Source organism: Chelonoidis abingdonii, chromosome 1, assembly GCF_003597395.2.
Source record: "Chelonoidis abingdonii isolate Lonesome George chromosome 1, CheloAbing_2.0, whole genome shotgun sequence".
Lineage (NCBI taxonomy): Eukaryota > Metazoa > Chordata > Testudines > Testudinidae > Chelonoidis > Chelonoidis abingdonii.
Window position 1 is genome coordinate 113,596,884 of NC_133769.1, and position 26,577 is coordinate 113,623,460.

Sequence of the window (26,577 nt, forward strand, 5' to 3'; positions counted from 1 at the left end):
TCTACCAAGTATACAATGCTTAGCAAATTTTCAAGTCATCAGGATTCTCCACCCATATAAACAGCATGGTGGGTAGAGATAACCTTCACCAAAGATGCGTCTCTCGAATCTCAGCAATAATCTGACTGGCTCGCTGCAATGCCTGCAGAGAGAGGAAAAACAAAAGAAGAAATATTATTTTTTTCCCTATTTGCTTCTCATATGACAACCAGGAGATCATTCTGTGGAAGACAATGTTAATTCAGCAATGTTTTACAAAACAAGATCAATCTTTGTTTTCACTGTGACAGTGTTGGGAGGATTAATTCACTAATATTTGTAGAGGCCTCTCAGATCCCCAGATGGAGCATACTACACAAGTGCAAAATATGACAAAAACCACAAAGGTATTGTCAAGATAGTAGCCCAGTGTTATTGTGTCAAGTCACCCCCTCAGCCTCTCATTCACAAACTGAAAATGTTAGAAATTCATGCAAAACAGGTCTCAGTTTAAAACAAAAAGGTTCTGTTCCAGACTTCTCTTTTGGTTCAGAGATATTCTCGCCTACCCAAAGCATTTGTATTAACATTCCATGTGGATCAATTAATCTTTAGGTAAGTTACACAGATATTTGCCACCACGTATCATCATAATAAAGAATAGTTTCTTTCTGCAACTAATGTATAAATTGCACTCATTTTGTACCTTTAAACCTCTTCACTAGCATTCTGCCTAATTCATGCACCACTGGACTATGTCCAAATCCTAGCAGCTTTAAAACAGCTGTCATTTTAAACAAACAAACCAGTTTATGATATTAAGTATCAGAGGGGTAGCCATGTTAGTCTGGATCTGTAAAAGCAGCAGAGAATCCTGTGGCACCTTATAGACTAACAGACGTTTTGGAGCGTGAGCTTTCGTGGCTGCGTCTGACGAAGTGGGTATTCACCCACGAAAGCTCATGCTCCAAAACGTCTGTTAGTCTATAAGGTGCCACAGGATTCTCTGCAGTTTATGATAAATACTAACAATGCACTCAGGACTGTACAAAACAGATGACTCATGCCCAAAGAGTTTACCATCTACAAGACTCTCTCTGACTCAAATGTGTGGGTTAGGTAAGAGCAGAGATTTAAAATGACACTTGCTACATCCAGTCCTGGAACAGTGACAGGTTAGGGGGCCTGGTATCTCAAAACACCCAGAGTCAGTGCCTGCTGCATTCTATGAGAGAACTGACCCACACTATTTCTCCCTCACTGTGCTGATCTGATCTTTTAGAAAGCACATTTCTCTATGCCAATTCAGTGCAAATGAATGGAATAGGAAGTATTTGGTACACCACAAAATTAGTGGAAAATTAGAGCTTTGGTAAAAACAAATTTTACTGTATTTATGACAAATTCAAACTAACTGAAGTACAAGAAATATAGGTGCAGCATCTGCAGTCACAGCCAAATCCACAGCAGTATGTCCCTGATCAAAATCTTTAGGACAGGATACTTTAGGACAAAATAGTTTAGTACTATTCACAGAAATAAGCATGGAAATTTGGGGCGGGGGGAAGGAACGGGACGGGATGACACCTCTTAACCCCACCTTCAAAAGGAAATTCTGTCAAGGGAGGGTTACAGAGCTTGAAAAGAATATGTTGGAAAACCTAACAAAGTTCACTATTCTAAAACTCTTATGAAAGAAAGATAATACCTAACAAAGCTGTGTTTGGGGTTTACTCCAGGAGCTAGATTAATGATGTATAGTGAACATTACTAGTATTTCATTATTGCTTTCTTGCTCATGCAGGGCTTCTATAAAAGAATGAACTAGATCAAAACAAAACTGACCTGAATCCAAAAAGCATGGCAAAAACCTGAAGACTGTTATATACCTGAAATCTCAGCAGATTTAATATGCTTCAGTTTAATTAACTGTTCATTGGGTGTTTTGATTTTCGATACCTTTAACATATCAGCTGCCTCCTTTCTGCGCTGTGCCATGTCCTCGGATTCTGTCAGAAGGTCATCTAACAACAAGGATTTGTACAGCTGTCCAACTAGCTCGCTCTGAAGAGTGTCTTTCACATGATTCACCAGAAAATGCATCACCGCCTTTGGCACGCTGCAAGTGAAAAACAAAAAAATAAAAAACAAGCCACATAAAGCTAGGGCATTAGCTATTCTAGATTCAACATGCAGTCTGAATAAATCTACAAGTTCCAATGTAAGCAATTATACAGAATCTTGAAAAGAATCTTACAGAAATATCTTAAATAGCTGTAAAGTGATTATGTGCAGTCCAACAGCTGCTGAGTTTATTGCCTGTGAGATGGCTGCATTTCAAAGTGAACTGAATCCCATATGTACAACCCTGAACAGTTCTATACCAACTGTTAGGTCTAAATTATTTTTATTACAGAGCACCTAGAAGCCCTAATCAAGATCAGGCCCACTGTGCTAGGCACTGTAAGAACACTAAGCTCTTCACAGCAGGTTCTGTCTGTTAATATCTAAATAGACAACACAAAGGATGGAAAGGGAAACGGAGGCATCAGGCACTGACTTGTCCATAGTCACACACTAGGTCAGCAAAAGAGCTGGGAACAGAACATAGGTCTACCAGTACCTTATACACTGGACGACGCTGCTTCTAAGGCACCACACAGCAAGAAGTGATGGGAATTTCAAAATGAGAGGAGAACTTAGACAAGCAGAATATAATTACTCAAAACAGTTTGGCCATGACCCAGCGTGAAGACTCTTATTCATGAAAAGGCAGCTATGAAATCTTTTGCCCACTTGTGATCATTAGAATTCAGTTATATGTCACACTTGAAATACCAAGAAGGAACATTGGTTTAGTATGGATTTCTGTAGTTACAAATGCCCTTGAATTTCCTGCAGTAAATTCAAAATACTGACCCTGCCTTGCTTATGGAATCTGACAGGACACAACACAGCAGAGCTCTTCTGAAAAAGTGGAAAAATCAGTATAGATAGGAATTGGCAAGATAAAAACCATGCACTTCTTGTGGAGTGATAAGTGCAACAAAAAAATAACCGAACTCAGGTGATCAGCACCCAGGTAGGAGCACTTGGGATAGCCTAACCTGGATGTAAGCAGCTACACTGAAAAGCCATACCCAAGTTAATGTGTCCTCACTGGCACTATACTATGTCTGTCACTAGGACTTTCTAGGGGCATACCCCATGGTTTGTTGTGCTGCAGTAAGCCAAGCTACTCTATTCTTTCCAAGTGAATGTGGGAGAACTTGTCTGTCCTTTGGGGCATGTGGGAAGATATTGTAGGACAGTGAGCAATCAAGTGATTTAGTCTGTAGCCTCACTGCAAAGCGGGCAGGTTACCAGCTTGAGTGAAAACAGATTTTAAGCCTACAGTGACAGATGAGATAGCTAACCTAGATTGAAAGCACCGCTAAACTCAGGTCAGATGGTTGTGCGGATGGGTGGACAATACAGGGTTAGAGGCAACATCCAAGTAAGAGCCTGAGTTAACTCTGCAACTACACTTAGAGATGCAAGTGCTCTTTTCAATGGCCAGTTCCTAAGACATCTTTGCATGGGAACACATAGTGGCTCTTAAGTGTTGTAAAGTTACACAGTGTAAAAGTAAACAGCCATGACACACAGTATGTGAGCCTATGGGGGAAAAAGTGCATGAAGAAGGGAGAACAAAATTATTTAGGGGAGCACAAGAGGGTATATAACGTGGAATACAAGGATAAAGTGAAGTAGAGGTAAATCAAGGTTGAACGTCTGGGGTAGAAGGACTTTTGGATAACATAAAAATGGAAAATGAGGAAACACCATTTGAGTCATTTAAGATTAAACTGGACAGAATACTGGAGAACAATCTTGCGATTGTCATAGTGTGGGCTAGATAACCAGATCGAAGCTTCAAATTATAGAATTCTCTTACTTTGCCTATAAAAAAAGGGATAAATTGCTGGCTTTTCTGTAAAACCTGCAGTAATAAAACCATTAGTCTCTTCTTTGCTTGATTCTTCTTGCCAAAAACAAAACAAAATGAAACAACTGGGCAACAGCAACTTTAAAGACAGTCTACACAGCAGAGGCAGCATTACTACATCTAGCCTTATGGCTGAGAATTGGCACACACACTAGTCAAAATAATTCTATATGAGCATCCTCAGATGGAAAGCTGATGGCTGCAAAGCTAAGACCTTTGACTGCTTGACTGGACCTTGGATGTATACCAATTATTTGCCCCAGTCCATCAATACAGATTGCAGTATCCTATACAAAAGCAGACATTCTCTTTAAAAGCAAATGAAGTTTAAAATGCAATACAACAGAGTACTCAAAAACAAGAACTAGTATTGGATGCTTTGAAAAAGTGTGCTCTTTTTGCCTATCAAGTGGACTTCAATTTTATAAGGAATCAAATTTCACAGCTCCTCCTTGTAGAGCTACTAAACTCTGCCTAGAGAGATAAAGCAATATAAATGCAATGTTGTATTCAGCAGCAAATGGCATGGCTATATCACACAAAGATTTGCAAGGTTTACATGTCTACATAAAGTTAGCTATTACCTGTCCTGAATGTTCTTCCTGACAATAAGGAAATAGGATTTGATAAGTCGTTCAATCACTTCGCAGTCTCGTTGCTCACGGGAAGAGAGTCTGCGTGCAACAGGTACAGGCTACAGGAAAAAATAAAGACAATCTTATTTTCATGTTTACAGGTTCATTTTATTTAAAACACTTCACCTACTTTCGATAGCAGCATGTAAACTCCATTCATCTTTCAGCTTGATTCCAACTAGTCTTGCAACAAGTGTTTACTCTCCCCAAAACAGAACTACAGGATGTTTTGATAAGTCAAAAATATGAGCCCGAAACTGAGCGGAGAGGTAGTACAAAGGACAGGAAATTCTCAAGAAAACCACCTCTCAGAGAAAAAGGAAAGAGTGATTTAATTTTAATCAGGTGACTTTAGTTTTTACAATAGCTCATGGTTCCTGATTGTGACAGTGAAAGTGATTGTCCACTTGATCCTGCTGAAGTCTAGGGCAATTTTGCTACTCTGACAAGAGATTAATCTTTTTATAGCATTAATGAAGTAGACAAATAGTCCCTTAATTTAGATGGGTGTGAAAGTAAGTCAGTTTTCCCCAGTTCATTCCATGAACTAAAGGGAATGGAAGTGTTAAGGGCAGAGGACCTCAGAAGGTATCTCTACCTGTCCATATGCCAATAATAGTTTTGTATTCTACAAGTACAGAATCCATATAGATTAAAATCCTGTTTCCTGTGCCTGAGATAATCATGAGAGGTGCAGATATATCATCTCTTTCACAACTCACCACATCCAACAGGTTTACAGCATGGCCTTTTTGAGGACTGGCAGGTAGGACTATAACTGGTTTAGATTTTTCCTCCATTAATAGCTCTTCAGCTTTTGAGGGTTTCAGCATTCCTCTCCAGCTGCCTGTTCCAGGTTCTTGAGTCACATCTCCCACCCCAGGAGCAGCCTGCAGAAACAGGACAATGCAAAGAAATACTGGTCAGCCAAAACTCAGGCACTGCAAGGCAGACTCCTGTGAAGCTTACTACTACCACCACCGGGTGATCACGCATGGCTCACTTCATTTCATTCTTTGCTTCCAACAACTCTACCCTCCTTCCAAGTTTCATCTTGGGTGATGGACTGGGGGGGGACACATTCAATTCACTGTGACAATGTTGAGCAGTGTCAGTGTAAACAGAGTACAATTTTTCAAATATGTATAACAGTAACTCCCATTTTAAAAAGTGAATTATGCACTTCAGAGCCTAAATCCTACAAAAGTCTGAGACTTGGGCTTATGTACACTGGACCTTTTTATGATGATTATTATAGTTTAAGAGCTATAGTTATATTGGTATAACTACCCTGCCTGGATATTCTTATTCTGGAATATGAGAGAGTGTCTTCTTTTGGTTTTAGCTTACATTGCTCCCGAAGTGACATAAGCATCACCAGAATTCTGGAATAGGAGTGTCCCTAGGGGGAGTTACACTGGTATGGCTATAGTGCCGTAAACTCATATTCTCCCTTATAGCACTTCAAGATTTCCCATGTAGATCAGGCTTTGACTCTTAAGTACCTAGTTCATTTTGAAAAATGGGAATTAGGCTCCTAAATCATTCAGGCACGTGGGAAAGTGTTACCCCCTATCTTGTAGCAGTAGGTACCTTCAATAACTGAAAGAAGCAGCTTTTGTTTAACACATTTGGTTTGGTAAGTATATTTCTAGGCAACATGATTCTGAAAGGTTTGAACCCATTCAACAGATTTTCTCTAGTGCCTCAATTCAAGTAGAAGCAAGAACAGTCCCTTACAATAACAGTTGTAAAACCCCATGCATTCAGGTTCCCAGATATTAAAAGCTTATGTGTGTGCCGCAAAGCTTTAGGGATCTGTCTCCAAGAGACCAACTGCCCAGCCCCCCCTTGTGCAAGAGTTGGCATACAGTGGGACATAAACCAAAGTTAAATAATCCAGATCAGCAAAACTGAAGGAAATCTCCACCCACTGGGAGACAGGAAAGAACTGGCGTTCGCAGCAAGCAGAACTTCCCTTACAGAGAAAGGCTGTTCTTCATCTCCCAGTAAAAGGATGCGACACCCACTCTGGGTTGCACATTAGGGGCACTAGATGAAAAAGTATTAGTAGGTGATACTGTTGCATTACTTTGAAGACTGTTAGTTTGAAGGCTACATAGCTAGATGCACCCATAGTCACAGAACCTGATCATCCATCATGCACCACTCTATAACTCTACCATCTGTTTTATTCACCCTGCTCACATACCTTAAACAAAGCTATTACTGTCTGTGAAGAGAAATAAATTTAAATCTCATAGTTGAATCACTGAGAACCTTGAAATACTTCTTATATCTTGTTTCAAGTACATGTGGAAAACAAGTCAAACCCCACCTTCTGTGCTCGTGATTAAAAGATTAATAATTACCAAAGCTTGTCATGGGTCAAAAGGAAACTACAAGCAAGCAAGCAAGCAAGCAAAAAAAAAAAAAAAAGTATATATACTCAAGTTAATGATGAATCAATCTAATCAGAAGACAACTCAATTTTATATCTGAGCAACTCAACTGTCGGATCCAAACAGGTGTTTTGGGTTTTTTTCTAAACACAACTGTTAACAGGTAATGTGCATAAAACACACTGATTTGAATTTCTACAGTCGTAATCTTAACCACTAACAAAATAGGAGTCATTAAGACAGACAAAGACTTAAGTAGGTTCATTACATTTTCTGCTAGTAGTAGGACTGCTGCCAAAAATGACTATCATCATCTTAGGTGCTAAACCACAGAATACGGCTCCATAATAGTGATCTCTAAATGCACCCCATATCCTTTCAGCACAGAATCAGTCACATATATCACTGTCCAAAATATTCCAGAAACAATCTCAAAGACAGACTATATTCTGTTAAACACACTGAGAAAGAGTATTAAGATTAGCACATAGCCTTATCAAATTTACAAACACAAATTTTATACAGTGAACAGGAACGTACTTGAATTCAACAGTTCCCCTGTAACCAATCCTGCCATCATAATGCCTAAGGAATACACATCACTAGTACACAAAGCCTAGTCTAAGAAGAGCAGTTTTCAGCTTTTGTTTAGGTGACCTTGGTGGATTAACCTCCCCTAAATCACTTGCTACAGTGTACAAATAAAACTCCAGTTTCAACTAGAATTTATTTTAGGTTCTAACTCCTTAATCGGGGCTGGGGGGGAGGGAAGAGAACACGACGACACACGACAGTGTCTTTGCATGTATACATGCATCATCTAGCACAATGGGGCTTGAAGCTCCTGTGATATCAATGTTCAACAGCAAACATTTCTGCCTGTAAAATAATGACGACTAGGGGGTGAAAGGTTTTTCACATAGATGTGCTGTGAAAACAACAAAACAGGCAGTACACCGGAGCTGAAATGTAAAGAGCCATTGCAAGATGTATTGTACAGATACAAATAAATTGGTTAGCAGGGATTCTTTTTAAAATGACAAAAAGGGGATTCAGTTAGAACAGATCCTAGAGAGATTCCCTGCAGGCAGCAGGAGACTCACACTTTAAATTTATCTTCTGCTTTCTTCCATTAAACATTAAGATATATTAAAACACATAACTTGACAAACATGCTCAAAATGTTGGATTACAGTATGGTAGTTGAATAGACTATTTTGGTGAAACGATTTCCTGCAAATGATATCTCTCCACATTTGCACCACAATTCACTGCAAACAAATACGCAGATATCGAAAGCAATGAAATTTCTATCTAGGTGTACCTCACACATTACCCGTGCTGTACAATCTAATGAAATGTGAGTAATGCTAGGCAACCTCAGCACTACAGGACACATGATCTGACAGATGCAGAGGACACTGCATCACTGACAAAACACTATGTACATGAACTACTTTTTGTACTATCCAAAGTGAACCACAACAGGAATGAGCATGCAGTGCTAATAGGAAGGATCAGGACAGACCTTGCCATCAGCCTCAGCAGAAGCAGCAGTAGAGGTCTCCTGGGAGGCAGATGTCAATGCACCTGGAGGTTTAGTAGACTAAAAAGGTAAGAAATGCAGAAAAAAATCAACTAAGGGCAGACACTGAATGTGCCTAATACAGTCATACATTGTTGTCTACTAACATCTTAGCTATCCAGAAAGACATTTTTAACTTGTAGATTTACAAGCAGCCCAGCATGAACAGGAGAAGAATCCCAAAGGCCTTAAAAAGCAGCCAATTAAAAATTAAACACTTCTGGCTTGTGTGGCCTCCGGACTGTCGTCAATTCCCATGCTGCAGATTTAAATTTGACTGTACAATGAAATAACAGAAAAGCATGATGTAACGGGCATGATTAAATAGCATACAAAACAAGCTCTGTACTGCTGCTTAACACTCCCAGTTCTTCCACCAACTAGTTCACACAGATCCTAGGTTGATCCTATAAAGTAATATTGGATACATTTTGAATGCTTCTCTCATTTGTTTAAAGTTCCGTTCATTAACTGTTTTTTAAATTACAAATTTCAGCAATTCCTGCAAAGCTTAAACAGGATTTTGGAGACTCATGAAAAAGATGTTTTGCACCAATCTGGGCTTATAATAATGTCACACAACACAGTGCATGAAATACTCTAAAATGACATATTGCCCATTTTCACAGCTAAGTACACTTTTCCATGTCACTTAGTGCTGCCTCATGTGCACTTACCAACTTATCCTGAGAACCTTGCAAACCTAAACGAGCTGATGGGATACAGTTGAAAGAGCAGTAATGTAATAGTACTGGTCAAAAGGTTGGAACTGAATAGACAGGATCTATGTCTAAGCTTGAGAATAAACTCATGCTACAGCTTAATTTTCTTCTTCTAGAGAATAAAATGCTGCATTATTAACTGTAGCGCTAAAAGTAGCTTTAAAAGTTTGAAATCATCATGCTGGCTTTGGGATCTTAAAAAACAAACAAACAAAAAAATCCCACCATTACACCATAGAGGATTAAAATCTCCAGATTCTCCCTCAAACCACATTTAAGCATACAAGTTATGACCCACTTTTTTTTTTTTTTTTTTTTTAACGCTTGCAAACACATTAAATCTCACCTACTTAACAAGATGCTCATGGACTATAAGTGTGTAATACAGTTCTCACACTTTGGATCAAAGATGGTGCATTAAACAATTTTTTTTTTTAAATCAATACTCACTCACCTTGTCTCGTGGCACAGCAGAAGGCAATTCTCGGGCTAACCTGTTACGCCTTTGCTCCTTTAAAAAAAGCCAGCAAAAACCTTGATTATTTATCATTCTAGGTCAAGGCGCATTCAAGCTTTATTGCTTCAGGGACAAGCACCTAAACTGTAAAGACTGATGCTAGCAACATGTCTCTCATTTATCGCAAAACAGCTTGCATCCCACACTATGATGTTTTAAATCAAAACCTGTTAGCTGGACAAGACAGTTTTGAAGGATTAAGTGGCCAGATCTAATTTGCAATATAAAATCTGAACTGAACAAAGTGTTCAATGCACAAAGTATTCAAGAAACAGATCTTTGCAGTACACTCAAGAAATTGAGCTTCTAAGCCACAGCCCTTAAAAACCAAGATACAGCTTGGATCAGGATGGATTCCCTACAGTCTTCATTATGAAGTGTGTTTATAAAATAATATCCATAAGGAACTGACTACTAGAGCAGCATGGTCAGGTTGATAATTACTGGCCCAAAAGAAAGGGGGAAAAGGAGAGACCTTGCACTACCTATAGAACAACAAAGTAGCAGTTGAAGCAAGTCAAGGTGAATAAGGAGAAAGATTGGACTTTTATGGTGATTAAGAATAGATCGCTCATTAGAAAGGACAAAGCATTACAAACTAAGAAGAAACAAGATATTTCAGACTCAGTATTTTTTTTTCAGAAAATGTTAGAAAAGAGGATATTGTATGCTATTCAGAATTTGTATAAGATACCATAGAAGTTTACATGCACTTATAGAGTACTAATTCCTGCAATAGGATCATCACAGATAGACTTTGTTCCCACACTAAGTTAATGGGAGTCCACCTGCGCAAATCTGATGGCAGAATTGTGGCCATAGGTAAAAGACTTGCCCCTAGCAAGCTTGCCATTATATAACACAAAATAAATAATAAAGAGCATCAAAACATAAGCAACAAGAGGAAACTATAAGAAGTCAATGGACGGTGAGAGATGTGGTTGGAGAAGTGAGAGAAGAAATTAATGTTAGGGTAGGGAGAAGTGGGAAGCCTCAGGATAATGGCCAGTTCTCAACATCTATAAGGCTATTTTCTCTCTCAGAAATAGATAGATATTTAGGGGAGAAAAAAGCCAATCACCTGTGCTAAACAATGTACATTAGTTAGTATTGGCCTCTGTTCTGTGAAGTTTGCGTCTTGTCAATTAGTTTTGTTTTGTACTTTAAGTGGCATTTGAAACACATGGAATTAGTATTTACAATGTATTATCCGAGTTTATTTCACTTCGCATATTTTAAAAACATGCTATTTTAAGAAAGAATAAGGAATACTTACTGATGCCTTAAGAAACATGCTCCAGAGAAACATGTAAGCAATGTCTTAAGTTTATATTTATGGGTTGTAATTACAAATGTTTTCATATTAAGTATATAAAGGTACAGGACAGTTGTACGAAAATACAATTCGTGTTCAGATTTTTTAAAAAAAAGGTTCAACTTAGAGTCCCGTCTAAATAATCAGTGCATCACTTAAAAGGCTGTGTTTTCCTTACCTCTATATTGTTGTTTATTAGCCCACAGGCATCAGCAAAGTCCGGATGTTTCGTGTTGATATAAGCTAACTCAATGGCCACCAAATTATGAACCTAGAGGGAGGAAAGTCATTCACAGTTAAGATTTTATGAGTTCATTTACTGCTAGGAAAGTGTGTTGGACTGGCAACTCTAGAAACTGCAGTCTAATTATCCACAGTACAGCATAAACACCTACTGCATAGGTTTTGCCCTGCTGTTGCATTTCATTTCTGACCCAAAAGGATAAGTTCTTAGTGCAAGAAGGTAATTCATCCATCATGACCTAAGTTCCCTATAAGCTGCATGGCCATGCAGCAGCCTATTTAGCACCCCGCAAATGCTCAAGGAACTCGCCCGGGACCTGCCGCAGCCAGGGGAGGGGCACTCCCTACCCCTGTCCACATCCAGCCTGGCCCCCAACCTGCCGTGGCACCCCCACCTCTGGCCACCCGGTCCTTAGCATGGCCAGAGGGGTCCAGCCCCAGGTGCAGCCAGAGCAGCCAGGAGAGAGAGCTGGGGGGGAGTCCTCTCTCCCCCCATAGCCCCTGAGCACCCTCCTGCACCCCAAACCCCTCATCCCTGGCCCCATCCCAGCACCCTCACCTCCTGCAACCCAATCCTCTGCCCCAGGCTTGGGCCCCTCATCCTCGGCCCCAGCCCTGAGCCCACACTCCCTGCCAGAGCCCGCACAGCCTTGCACCCCCACCCTCTGCCGAAGCCCTGAGCCCCTCATCTCCGGCCACACTACAGAGCCTGCACCCCCCAGGTGGAGACCACACACCCCTGTACCGCAACCCTCTGTCCCAGCCCTCAGCCCCCTCCCACACTCCGAACGCCTAGGCCCTACACATCACCTCCATACTGGTGCACATAAATTTTATTCCACACATGGGTGGGAAAAATTAGAGGGAAAACTGATCAAGACATATTTAATCTTTTCCCTGTATTGAAATCCCCCCGATCCCCACAAACTGGCACTCTTGATGGTATTTTCAGGCAGACATCTGTCCACTAGGAATTGGACTAAGTTGCAACTCATTTCACATTCTTCACCTAACAGCTGCGACATAGTAACTTTCAATCACAAGCACTCTGCACATTTGAACGAGTAACCTGAGAGACTGTCCCAGAGTTGCTGATGCCATCCAGTGGTGCAACAGCCCAACATGTAATCAGTACTATTGTACAAAAACATCATTCTTTATTATGAATGGTGATCAGTCAAAACTACCATTACATTTAAGTTTGAGCAATGAAATCAAATTACAAAATCCAATCCAAGACAACACAAGCATTATCTTTTACATTTATCATAGGATAATAAAAAAAATTAGTTAGCCTAATTTTGGTTAAGAAAATACCATTCACTTTAGTTTGTAGCCAATAGGGAAAAGGCCCCAATCAGCAAGTAAATGAAGGCCATGAGAATAAGTAGTAGTGTTATGGAAGGATGTATGATTTGAAAAGTAACAAAGTAAAAGAGCTCCAGTAACAAGACAAAGAGAAATTGTCTCAAAAGAAAAACCCACACCTTCCCACTGTTCCGCTGTGCAAGCAAGGATTGGGAGAGAGAGATGAGACAAGGCCCTGAAGGATGGAAAGTAGCAAGGAGACACTGCTTCAAATTAGGTTTTTGCTGAAGCTAGTAAATTAGCGGGAAGATATAAAGAAGGTCATGAATTGGGGTTCTTTGTCAGACCCTACCTGATCATGCTGGAACACACCAGAGTGTGATGGTCATCTCTAGGTGTGGATTTTTTGTACGTATAAGTCTATTAATGGCTGTTAGCCAGGATGAGTAAGGAATGGTGTCCTTAGCCTCTGTTTGTTTGAGGGTGGAGATGGATGGCAGGAGAGAGATCACTTGATCATTCCCTGTTAGGTTCACTCCCTCTGGGGCACCTGGCATTGCCTACTGTCAGCAGACAGGATACTAGGCTGGATGGACCTTTGGTCTGACCCAGTATGGCCATGCTTATGATGTATGGTGGTACATGCTATATTACCATTCCACAGCAGCAGTGTCAGTGTCTACATACTAATCAACTATGGAAGTGAAGTGAGTAAGTTTAGTAATGTATTTTTGTGCATCTCTGAGTCTGATAAGAAAGCACAGCTTCCATGTTATCAAGAAAACAGAAGGCTAAGAGGTTTAAAATGTGAATTCTAGTTAAAACTTTTTTGAAGGGGAGGAGGATTTTTTTTTAAATTAGGCCACGGTATTCAAAATCAGGAGCCGAAATTTAGGTGCCTAAATATGGATTTAGCTTCTATTTTTGAATATTTTGGTTTAGTCTAATGTTTTAGAAACTTTAAGGTTATATGGTAAACAAAAGCACTAAGAAAGGAAGCCACCAATAGAAACAACAGTTTGCTAGCAAGCAGGAATGGAATACAAGGTGGTAAGTAACAACACTAATTACCATTTCATTTGTAACTGGTAGCCTCTTACGCAGAAGACTGGTCACTACTTCAACTATGGCATCATGTAGTTTGGGAAACCTCAGCAATTCCTAGAATACAAGGACAAAAAGCAAGGTAATAGAGTCAGTCTACCACCACCATTACAGTGACCACCAGATCATCTTGTCTGACCCCCTTTATATTACTGGCCAACAACTTAAATTGCTCTTAAAGTTGGAATTGCGATTACAGTTCTTGTTGATTTCAGTCAAAAGCACAGTTAACACCGAGTCAATGAGCAATAAGAGTTAACAGTAGGGAATGCGCCGTTATCATTTATAATTTTTGTAGCTACAGCTTGATATTGTTGTCCCACTAGACACATTTGGGGGAGATTTTCACAAACAAAAATGGCAGTCACTTAACTACAATTTGTGCATTTGATAGTATCCCCCAATGTAAATTAAAATTAGTGTTACATGCAGACAATTTGGAGATGCTGAAGTTACCAAAGTTTACATTATCCAATTAAAATTGGTGAGAAATTTAGACAGGCAGAATAAAGTACCCAACTGGGACATACCAAGATGCTGGGGTTAACACTTCCATTAATGAATAGCTCTGTGAGGAGATTTTTTTATAGCCACATGTACAATAGTTTGGACCTCGCTTAGGTCTCATCCAAAAATACACTGATTCCTACCACTGAACTGATTGTGCCTCTAAGTTCCTTCCTATCTCCCACACAAATCTGCTGTGGCTTCTCTCATAAGCCTCAACAAAAGAGGGAGGAAGACTAAAGTTATTCTTAATTAGGCACTGTCTTGCAAGTCTCAGCCCTTCCCTGGTGTTGTGTTGATTCAGCATATGAGAAATTTCAACACATAGGCTAAACTATCAAGGTTAAGAGACCTGGTAAGCAAGAGATTTTTGTGAAGCCAGAGCAGCATGAGTTTCTAGTAATCTGCTGTAAGCTCTGCCATCAGCAATTATACTTTTGAATAATTTATTACTTAACACTTAACTTAACATTTTATTAAATGACTACAAAATACTGAAAATAGGAAGCATCTTACACATTTCTAATCATTTAACCTTTTTTCTAAGGGAATAAGAGTCTCTGAAAGCAACACTGTAAAGTTTTCCAATAAAAGTTTCTTCAACACATTCAACAATTATAAGTGGAGGGCATTCTGAGCTATCAGTGAGATGAGAATGGCATTTTCACGAGGACTGCAAAACCTGAAAATCAATTTTATATTCTTGTGGCCCTGCAAACATTAAGTCTAGTGTGGGAAATGACAACTGAATTTTCAGACTGCCACATTTAAAATCATAGCCTAATCAATCTCAGCCATTGTGTTAACTTTTGGCATTCAATAATAGTACCTATCTGCATCTCTTCTATCAAAACTAGAGCATCTGAACTTTATGGCCAAATCCATTTGTGCCTTATTAGAGTCACATGCCAACAATGACAGTCTGCCCTTATGAATAAGATCCTTTGTATTCTGTGGGAAATGTGTACTTTCACAAGGCTGTTTACACAAGTCTAACTCTGTGACACGTGTGTGTGTGTGTGTGAGAGAGAGAGAGAGTGTGAGTATATGTATGTGTGTAATGTGGATACTGAATTTTTACCATAAAAGAGGCTGCTCAATACTGTTAGGCCACGTCTACACTACAGGATAATTCCGAATTACATTAAACCGGTTTTATAAAACAGACATTATAAATTCGATTTCACGGGGCCACACTAGGCACAGTAATTCGGTGGTGTGCATCCATGGTCCGAGGCTAGCGTCGATTTCTGGAGTGTTGCATTGTGGGTAGCTATTCCATAGCTATCCCATTGTTCCCATAGTCTCCCCTGCCTCTTGGAATTCTGGGTTGAATCATTGTCACGGGTGGTTCTGGGTAAATGTCGTCAGTCATTCCTTCCTCCGGGAAAACAACAGCAGACAATCCTTTCGCGCCCTTTTTCCCTGGATTGCCCTGGCAGACGCCATAGCACGGCAACCATGGAGCCCGTTCAGCTTTTTTATTTTACAGTCACCATATGTGTACTGGATGCCGCGGACAGAGGCGATACTCCAGCGCTACACAGCAGCATTCATTTGCTTTTGCATGATAGCAGAGATGGTTTACAGTCTTTCTGTACCGATCTAACTTTGCCGGAGTAAACTGCAATGAGATGACGGTTATCTCTCCCCCTTTGTACTGTCTACTGCTATCATGAGTGCCCCTGGCTGAGATTGGCCAGGGGCGCAAAAGCAAAACTGGGAATGACTCCGAGTCAATCCCTCCTTTATGGTTTCTTAAAATACAGTCAGTCCTGCCTAGAATATGAGGCAAGTGTACTAGAGGACCAGTGTATCAGAGAGACACAGCTGCTCCGTGTCAGTATTCACAGGGTGCCCCTGCAACAACCCCACTCGTTTGCTTCCTCCTCCCCAACCTTCCTGGGCTACCGTGGCAGTGTTCCGCCATTTGTGTCATGAAGTAATAAAGAATGCAAGGAGTTTTTAGTGACATAAAAATGAGGGGAGGCAGCCTCCCGGTGCTATGATGTCCAGGCAGGACATTAAGCGGTTGTGGGGGAGAAGTTCCAGCATCCCACTGCTATGATAGTCCGGCAGTAACAGATCTTTTCTTTACACATGAAAGGGAGGGGGCTGATTGAAGCTCAGCCCCGTTGTTATGATGAAGACGGTTACCAGCCATTCTGTAACATCTACTGGGAGTGACCAGGAATCATTCCTGTTCTGTTTTTAGCCAGGCGCCCCCCCCGGGCTGGCCTCATCTCAGGCCACATTAGATATTGACAATTATCAAGCATTGGCGCTCGGGTTCATAAGGACCGTTACCAGTCCTACTGACATCTGCCACCGGAGAGGGGAGAGGAGCGAATAATGCACTTCACTGCTGCAGCATAGCGCTTACCAACGCATTCAGTAGACATAGGTGACACTGAAGAAGTCAAGAATGATTTCTTTCCCTTTTCTTTCACGTGGTGGGGGGGGGAGTAACTGAGGAGCTATTCCTGAACCAGCCGGACAATGTGTTTGAACCTACAGGCACTGGAGCTCAGCCAAGAATGCAAATTGTTTCGGAGAATGCTGTGGACTGTGGGATAGCTGGAGTCCTCAGTACCCCTCCCTCCGTTAGCGTCATTTGAGTCTCTGGCTTGCCGTTACGCTTGTCATGCAGGACTATGTAGCCTGGAGATTTTTTCAAACGCTTTGGCATTTCGTGTTCTGTAACGAGCTCTATAGAACAGATTTGGTCCCCATACAGCGTCAGATCCAGTATCTCCCGTTTGGTCCATGCTGGAGCTCTTTTGGGATTTGGGACTGCATCGAAACCCATGCTGATCAGAGCCCATGCTGGGCAAACAGGAAATATGATTCAAAAGTTCGCGGGCTTTTCCTGTTTACCTGCCCACTGCGTCCGAGTTCGGATTGCTGTCCAGAGCGGTCAGTGGTGCCTGTGGGATACCTCCCGGAGGCCAATAATGTCGATTTCCGTCCACACTAACAGTATTCCGAAGTAATACTATCGATTTTAGCGTTACTCCTCATTTTGTAGGAGTACAGAAATCGATTTAAAGAGCCCTTTAAATTGATTTAAGAGCACTGTAGTGTGCACGGGTACAGCGTTAAATCGATTTTAACGCTGTTAATAGTTTACGGCGTAGTGTGGACCAGCCTTAGACAAGTCGCAATGCACTGAACCCGGGTCTTAAGAGTTTATGATATTTCTAAAAATACTTGTACACATTTCTAAACTTAGTAGCAACGTCTGCTTTTACCTGTGTACTGTAATTGCTACATGTTGATAATCCTCTGCATTTCCTATGAACCAGCTCCACAACGAGCGTTAAGGGCTCCTTGTTTTTTGACCTCTATCACCAACAATTCAAATGAAACTTCAGGCAACGACAAGGCAGAGGTGGTCGGTCCCTAGTCGAAACGGCAGATACTTTTTGTATGATAATAGCACCCAAAGTGTGCTAGGTGCTGCATGAACCCTAAAGGGGCATTAGATGAATGAATCCCAAATTAAATCATGTTATTCCACAATCAGAATATTAAGTTCAGATGAAGATAAGGTGAGAGTATGTACCAGTAAAACTAGGGTTTAAAAAACACCCGTCCGCCCCCAGCACAGAATAATCCCAAAACAGCACAGGGAAGATATTGTAATTATTCAAAGCAATATAAACTCTTTCCATTAAAAGAGAAGCTCACTAGTACACAAACGCTGCACAAAAAACACCCAATCATGAACCTTGCCCTCAATCTACAGTTGATTTATAGGTTCAGAGGGGATAGATTAGTGGAATTGTACTATGAAGGGGAAGCAGGGAGAACCCAGTCCCAAAGGCCTGGTCTACACTGCGAGTGAGGGGTTGGGGTGGCTGGTTGGGGGGGGGAATCGAACTAAGTTATGCAACTTCAGCTACGTGAATAACGTAGCTGAAGTCGACGTACTTAGACCTACTGCTGCCACTCCCCCGTTGACTCTGCCTGCGCCTCTCATGGCAGTGGAGTACAGGAGTCAACGGGAGAGTGCTCGGGGGGTCGATTTATCGTGTCTAGACCAGATGCAATAAATCGATCCCCGCTGGATCGATCACTGCCTGCCGATCTGGTGGGTAGTGTAGACATATCGCAAGTCTCTGTGCTTTAAGGTCTCTTCCCTGCACTCATACCTCAGTTCCTCTGGTAAAGGAGTTGAGGCAGCAATGCTATGGGGCGTCTTTCAAGTATTTGGGGATGTCAAAGCTATTATGTGACCAATGAACCTTTAAAGACCAGTGTCGGTTGTATCAAATATTCTATCAGTGAAAACTCTTGACAGATGTTGTCCAGTATTCCCCACAGAATTGTTGCATGCAAATTAGCTGTAAAGATGGTGAGCGGCTGAGTTACTTCTGTTGCCACAATGACTCCACTCAAGAGTTGCCTGAGTTGTTGATCTGAGCCTGTCTGTAGCCTAAATCATCATAGTAATGAGATCCAATCATTAATCTTATCTTAATTCCAGTCTAGTTTCTTTGCTTTATAAACTATGCACAAGACTGATTATTTTTGTAAATATTAAGAAAGTTTGAAGTGCATGTGTTATTCCACCATTAAGATTATTTGGGACCAAGAAAAGACTGACACCTTTACATTTCTTGAAGGACTTAGTTTTAATTAATGTCAGTTAAAATTAATTTAACTTGTATGGTCTCAGAAAATGTGGGGAGGATATATTGTTTTCTTCAGACAATAAAGAATTCCTGCTTTAAGCACAACCTTAATTTCATAATACAACAGACATGAATCAAAACAAGATTTTTTAAAATCTCATTTCAAATTCAACAAGCAAAAACCGTAGGAAACCTAAGATAATACTCACTGTTGCATTTCTAATAGCAGTCAAAATATCTATCGTGTTAAGGCCACCTAGTGGATCAACAGATTCTAAGGTTCGTCCAAAGGTCTCATGAAAAATGTAGCAAATTCTAGCTCCACCACATCTAAAAAAGATAAAATTAAGATTGAAGTTACAAACGAGGAAGAGGAAAAAATATTAACTGCAAGGTTTTTCTGTGCCAAACACATTGAATATTTTAAAGTATAAAATCTTTAAATATATTACGATTTGCTTTTACTACTACTACTGAAGTTTTAAAGTAATGTGATCCGATGTTTCACGCCAATTATCACAATCTAGATTCTATAAACAAACAATTACACTTACAGCTCAGAAGTTTCTATATATTTTGCTGTTCCTTCAATGGTGTTGCAATATTCAGTGGCAAACTTGGTAATCAGTTGCAATAAAGTGGCACTCTTGTCCTCTACGGGTTCCCCATAGCTGTTCAGCAGAGACTGATATTGAGCAGCTAAAACATTTATTCTAGTTTTCAGTTCTGGCAAGCAATCTCTGATATGATGCATTAGTAACCTAAAAATAGAGAAAGTATAAATTCCTCTATTAGAAAAGGGAAGAAATCCTCTTCAAACTTTGTTACCTCCAGCACAACTTAAAATATAAACAATTATGATCAAACAAATATATTCTATGACATTTGCTAAGAAAGAGTACAGTAACAGCAGATATTAAATTTTGTTTCAAATTTCAAAGGGAGACATCCCAATGTTTCACTGTAGAGCAGTAGTACTTAAGGGATGCTGAAGATGAAAAGATTTTAAAATTGTTTTAAAAATTATTTTTATTTGTTATTTGCTTTTTGCATTTTGCATGACAATTAATCTGTGGTACCTGTTAAGTGTCCTAGCGAGATACTTGGTTCCATTTCGGTTGGCTAGAGATGGATACTTCTTTTGAAGAAAAGCATATTCATCACGGATAGAATCAGCTACATTCTTCTTATTGTTAATATCTAATTGACTCCTAGAGTAAAAAAGAGAACTATTAGTAAATAAATGTAAGGTGCAATTATTTTATTCATGCTTCTACTTTTCTTGACAGTGCCATCCCGAAGTCATCAGAACATCTGCAATTTTTGCCTTCATTCTTAACCCATTTCTCCAACCATTTTCTCTCTTTAACTAACCATGTTTACCCAAAGTTTGGTCAACATTTTCCTCCGACTATGAAGGTGGTGGTTCGGTACTGGGAATGAAGACATGTCATCTCTTCTGAAGGTATAGAAACATTACTCTATGGACTGACTGACAGTAAATAGGAAAGCAGTATGGGCAGTAGCCATCCCCAGTAGATTAAGCATGCAGCCTCTACATCAAAGTGGTATCAGCTCTCAAGTGAAAAATTGAGGGGTAAAGCAGGTGGGAAGAAGATTAAGCTTCTGAATCCAGGTACCCACACAGCAGCCAACATTTTGAATCTGGGCCACCCACTGCTTATTTCTTTCTGTAATTAGATACAGATGCTATTGTCGGCTCCAAATCCCTTATTCTAAATCCCACATCCATATGCTTGAGAAACCTAAACATTCCTTCATATTACGGAAAGATCCAGCTTTCAAAAGAACATATTAATTGCCATCCCCTACACCAGTGGTCATCAACTGGTAGATCACAGAGCCTCTGACAGTGGATCTCAGTCTCAGTCACTGAGCCACTAACAGTCCGGCAGCACAGCAGGGCTAAGGCAAGCTCCCCGCCTGCGCTGGCCCCACGCCACTTCTGGAAGTGTTCGGCATGTCTGGCAGTGGCTCCTGAGAAGGTAGGGCTGCCCTCACCTGCGGGCACCATATCTGCAGCTTCCATTGACCAGGAATGGGGAATGGTGGGGAACTGGCCACTTCCGGGAGCAGCACAGGGCCAGGGCAGGCAGGGAGCCTGCCTGCCTTAGTCCAGCTGTACCACCGCTGCCCTCACCTGCGGGCACCATATCTGCAGCTTCCATTGACCAGGAATGGGGAATGGTGGGGAACTGGCCACTTCCGGGAGCAGCACAGGGCCAGGGCAGGCAGGGAGCCTGCCTTAGTCCAGCTGCACCACCGCTTGGGAGCTGCCTGAGGTAAGCAGTGCCCGGCTGGAGGCCCACCCCATACCCCTCCCACATCCCAACCCCAGCCTGAACCCCCTCCCGCACCCTCTCCTCCATCCCAACCCCCTGCCTCTGACTCAGTCCAGAGCCCCTCCCACATGCCCAACCCTTCACTGAGCAAGACAGGGCCTCTGAGAAGGGGTAGGGCAAGGGTGTTTGGGTTTGTGTGATTACTGTTATTTCTACAGTTTCTTTGAGGTAGTTCCCGAGTTTCACTTTAATTCAAAAAGTGATCTTGTACTTAAAAAGGTTGGAGACCACTGCCCTACACTCACCTGTTCACTATCCCAATTATGCCAAGTTTAACTGGAATCACTCTTCCCATAAGTACATCCATAGCATCAGTGCCAGCATCCATGAGATCCAGCTTTGTGATAACAGCAAGAGTTCTTCGACCTATCAAAACAGCAGGAAAATTGTCATTTACAAGAAGTTTGTCAGCCTTAAGCAGTTTAATAAGGCGGTAGAGCAGGGGCGAGCAAACTACAGCCCAGGGGCCACATCTGACCCTTCAGATGTTTTAATCTGGCCCTCGAGCTCCTGCTGGGATGTGGGTTCTGGAACTTGCACCACTTTGCATATGCCATAGCTCTGCATGGCTTCCAGAAGCAGTGGCATGTCCCCCCTTTGGTTCCTAGGCGCATAGGCAGCTAAGGGACTCCGCATGCTTCCCCTGCCTCAAGTGCCACCCCTGCAGCTCCTATTGGCCGGGAACCACAGCCAGTGGAGCTGCAGGGGCAGCATCTGCCGATGAGGCAGGGCACAGAGCTGGCTGGCCGCACCTCCATATTGGAACTGGAGCGGGGACATGCCACTGCTTCTGGGAATTCCTTGAGGTAAGCACTGCCTGGAGCCTGCACCTCTGACCCCCTTTTGTGCCCCAACCACCTGCCCCAGTCCTGATCCCTCTCCTGCCCTCTGAACTTGTCAGTCCAAGCACGGAGCAGCCTCCTGCACTTGCAGCCCCACCCCAGAGCTTGCATCCACAGCCGGAGTCCCCTCCACCCCCCTCCACCCCCACACACAGTCCAACCCCCAATTTTGTGAGCATTCCTGGCCTGCCATACAATTTCCATACCCAGATGTGGCCCTTGGGCCAGAAAGTTTGCCCATCCCTGCCTTAGAGTATTCAAGAAGCTCCATAGCTGAATGCAATGGTCAGAACAAGATGACTAGAACTATGAGCAGCAAGATTCTTGGCTCTATGGAGCTCTAGTAACCTGCATAGAAAAGAAGGTTTGACTGGTGCGCCAGCAGGAAAGTGACAGGAGCATTGTGTCAGCTGAGATGGGGTTAGAGTGAGAAAGAACAGGAAGTACTATGCTCACAAGCTTATAGGTTTTAAGTGTGAGCTGAAAGAAGAGAGCTCTGGTATATACCTGGAGCTAGACCTGACTTGTTTGCAGTTGTACAAGGGCTACACTTGCAATACTACCACTATATGAATGGCTAGGAAAAAAAACTATTAATTTTATTCTGTACACAATGAAACAGATTTAACCAGTTTCTAAAGTATATGATCAGATGTTTCTCAAGGAAAATAAGAACTTTATGTTTGGATATGAACATCTCTAGACCCAAATGTGGAAAGACACCTGTGCAGGTATACTGGATTTGCTTACTTCATGAAATGCTTTAGAAACAAATAAAACTTACGCTATCTTGGAGCCTTAACATCTTAAATAAATGTGTTAGTCTCTAAGGCGACACAAGTACTCCTGTTCTTTTTGCGGATACAGACTAACATGGCTGCTACTCTGTAACCTGGTGAACTAAGCACAGTTTGACCGGGTAAGTATTGGGATAGGAGGCTACTGCAGACAAACCAGGTGCTGCAGGAAGAGATAATTCAGTGTTCAGTACTATCCCCAAATCTATACTGAATCAGCATCTCAGCCCTGCGTTAGCTGTCACTGAGCTGTTATTGTAAGAGCCATCTTTCAAATGGATGCAGATCAGAGGTCCTGACCACTGGTAGGCACTAAAAAAAACTCTATAGAACTTTTTGGAAGAATAAGGATGTATAATAATAGCTGCAGACCAGCACATCTGTTACAGGCCTCAAACCTTTAAGGCTGGGCATTATTGAAAGTAGTCCTAGGGTTATACGCCTGATCATATGAACAAGGCAATAAATAAAAAGCAGGATCTGTTGCCCTGTCAGACAGCCCTAGTTTGAGGAAAGACCTAGGAGGAGGTTCTCCAAAGGGGTAAGAAGGTGGGACCTCCGAATGGAGCCCCTGAGAGTACGTCTACACTGCAATTAGACATTTGCATCTGGCCCATGTCAGCTGACGCAGGCTCGCAGAGCTCAGGCTAAAGGGCTGTTTAACTGCAGTGTAGAAGTTCAGGCTTGGGCTGCAGCATAAACCCTGGGACCCTCCTAACTTGCAGGGTCCTAGAGCGCAAATGTCTACAGCTCAATTAAGCAGTCCTTCAGCCCAAACCCCACAAACTCAAGTCAGCTGCCATGGGCCAGATGGGTGTGTTTAATCCGTGTAGACACACCTTGAGGGGCTTTGCCTGAAGAGGCCCAAGCAGAGACTACGTTCCTGTGCCTGACACAATGGAAAGGGAAAAAATCCCATGCACCAAGGTAAAAAATACTTGGGAAGCCACATTAGACGGGTGAAGCATTGAATATATTTTGTTTAATCATAAATGAAACCCCAGAACAGGAAAGGAAGAGGGGAGAAGAATTTTGTTGTGAATTTCAGCTCTGTGTTTGGCGACTTTGAGTTGGGCCCTGAAGAAGAGGGGAAACCAAGGCAGGGTGGTGCACCGACAGGTAAGGCAACTGCATGACAGGATGTTAATCCCAGTGTCTTTGGATAATTTTAACTTGAGTAACTACATTCACTGTCTCTACATATTTCTCCTCTAGGTTCAAGTAAATAAAATACTTTTAGCTATTTCAGTGGTTGTGAAAGTGATTCTCACATACATACAGTCAGCAAGTGTGTAGAGTGCTTTAGGACTCATTTGGCTCAGTCACTACATAAATATAAAATTAGTGTATATCCACTGCTCAGAAGAAGTTCAAATCAGCAGACTTGCTAGACAAATACAGAGCACTGAAGTGGGCAATAGCTGAAGACCAATGCTTCCAAATGTATTTTCTCCCTTTTGAGACTAGAACAGAACCATATGCAATAGCCAATTACTAACTGTAGAAGTATGCATCTTCCCTGCTACAAGACACACATTTTATTCCTCCAAAATTGTAATCACCTGAGCAGGTCATACTCAGTAACAACTCTCATGAAAGCAGCCTTCTTCAATTCAATTATATTGCTTTGTAAACAGCAGTGGATTACATGACCATATTAGAAGAGTAACAGGATCTGGACTGGCCTTGCCTGTGAGCCAGCAGGCCCTTAATTAATCTCAGCATTGTTAACAGCTTCCGAATCACACAAGATACAATTGGACAATGTTATTTGTTAAAATACAACAGCCGTTTCCTAAGAAAACCCACTAGTATGAAAAACAAATACCATTTTCTCCAGAACTTTAATTTGATTTCTATTTTTCCTAGGAAAATCCATTTCAAGAGAAATGCTAAAATGCAGGCTCCGGTATGTCTTGCTGCTTACCATCTGGATCTACCTCCCGTGCAATTTTAAGTGCCTCTGATGTAGCCATGTCTGTGTTGGCAGCTGTGACTGCCAGAATAATTGAATTTGGGTTACTAATGAATCGAAGGATTAGTTCTCTGATTTGAAGTTCAATGTCCTTAGGCTGATCACCTACAGGTACCTAAAGGGAAACAATATAGAACTCAAGGGGGGAATGAATCATGCAAATGCAAATCATACACTTCTCTCTATTAAAAAACACAACAATATAAAATCAAATGTCTCTGGACTAGAAATCGCGTTTGAAACCAGGTTAATGAAGATACTATAAGAAAAGTACAAAATCATGAAAACAGTGCACAGTGAGAACCAGACCAAATACTCCAGCTTATTATGTTAATTTTGAGGAGATTTTCAAAGGAACAAATGGCAGTTCTGCCCCTAACCTGCACTGCAAGTCTAGGGAAGTTACGCACTTAACTGCCATTGGGGACCGAGAAAATAGCTCCCTTCCTGTAGAAAAAGTTACGGTTCAATAAAAAACTTTCATATGGGACCTGAATATTTCCTCCCCTTCAGGGCACTCTGTGTGTCCTTCAGAGCTCAGAGGGTTTCCTCCATTGTTTCCTTGCTTTACACAATTCTTCAAGCATCGCCAATTCTGTAAGATGGGGAGGTGTCATTTTGATTCTGCTCAATACTTACCTAATTAACTACAGGTGTTACCGCTGACACTAAAGTGCTACCTCTCCTATTAGCCAAGCATGCTGCCTCCACAACATTTCCAAGCCTCTTAGCGTACATCTACTCTGCAAAAGAAAAAAAAATCCCACAGCAGCAAGTCTCTGAGCCCAGAAATACATGCATGGGCTCACGGAGCTTGTACTGTAGTGATAAAAATAGCATGTAGACATTTTGGCTTGGCCTCTAAAGCCCAACTCCCTTCCCAGTCTTCAGAGCCCAATCTCCAGCTCAAGCAGAATGTCTACATGTTTATCTTTAGAGTTGTAGTGCAAGCCCAAGTATACAGACCCAGGCTCTGAGACTCGCTGCTGTGGTTTGTTTTCTGCAGTGTAGACATAATCTTTATAAGAAAACCCTCTCCCCTCAGTATACAGCACTACCAAAGATCCAAATTCTACTCATAAGATGGGGACACTTCATTTCAAAGCCATACAGAATTGCTGGTCAACTTGATGAACAATAACATTTTCTGTTTTTAAAGGGAATCTTAGATGATTTATCAAATGGTACAAAATGGTCAAAACAGAGGTAATTTTGCCCCTCAAAAATAATCTACCTGCCGCAAATCAAAAGGTAAAATTCAGTCTCTTACCTTTGTCATTCCTGGTAAATCCACAAGAGTCAGATTGACAACATTCGGTGAAAAAATTTTAAGGTGAATAGGTTCAGGACTGATCCCCTAGAAATACATTAAAATCACCAAGAATTAGAGTTAGAGGATTTGTTTACCTAGACATACCTCTCAGAAAGCCAATTCTTTACTAAAATTAAACTCCTGCACCAGAGACCTCTACACAAGAATTTGTCCAGAAATAAAGTCATCAGTTTATCAACCAATTTCTGTGTGTGTGCAATCCTGCCTTCTCCTACTTAATGGAGAAAAAGAAATTTCAGCAACAGCACATATGCACAAAAACATGGCTGCTGATTTTACAAGCTAAACAAAGTGTTATACATATACATAAAGCTGTTTATATAAA

General features: G+C 41.4%; 1 protein-coding gene across 1 annotated transcript in view; it reads right to left on the reverse strand.

The window, feature by feature from the left end:
- The window catches only part of DNM1L (dynamin 1 like), a 55,617-nt gene continuing 29,040 nt past the window's right edge, over window positions 1–26,577 (reverse strand). Inside the window, 16 exon segments of the mRNA XM_032778923.2 lie at window positions 1–142; window positions 1,939–2,098; window positions 4,552–4,661; window positions 5,325–5,492; window positions 8,533–8,610; window positions 9,766–9,822; window positions 11,322–11,414; window positions 13,766–13,855; window positions 17,557–17,638; window positions 17,640–17,707; window positions 19,152–19,272; window positions 19,497–19,703; window positions 20,022–20,153; window positions 21,551–21,671; window positions 24,872–25,034; window positions 26,190–26,276. Coding sequence (XP_032634814.1) covers window positions 86–142; window positions 1,939–2,098; window positions 4,552–4,661; window positions 5,325–5,492; window positions 8,533–8,610; window positions 9,766–9,822; window positions 11,322–11,414; window positions 13,766–13,855; window positions 17,557–17,638; window positions 17,640–17,707; window positions 19,152–19,272; window positions 19,497–19,703; window positions 20,022–20,153; window positions 21,551–21,671; window positions 24,872–25,034; window positions 26,190–26,276 — 1,794 coding nt within the window. The 3' untranslated portion in view covers window positions 1–85.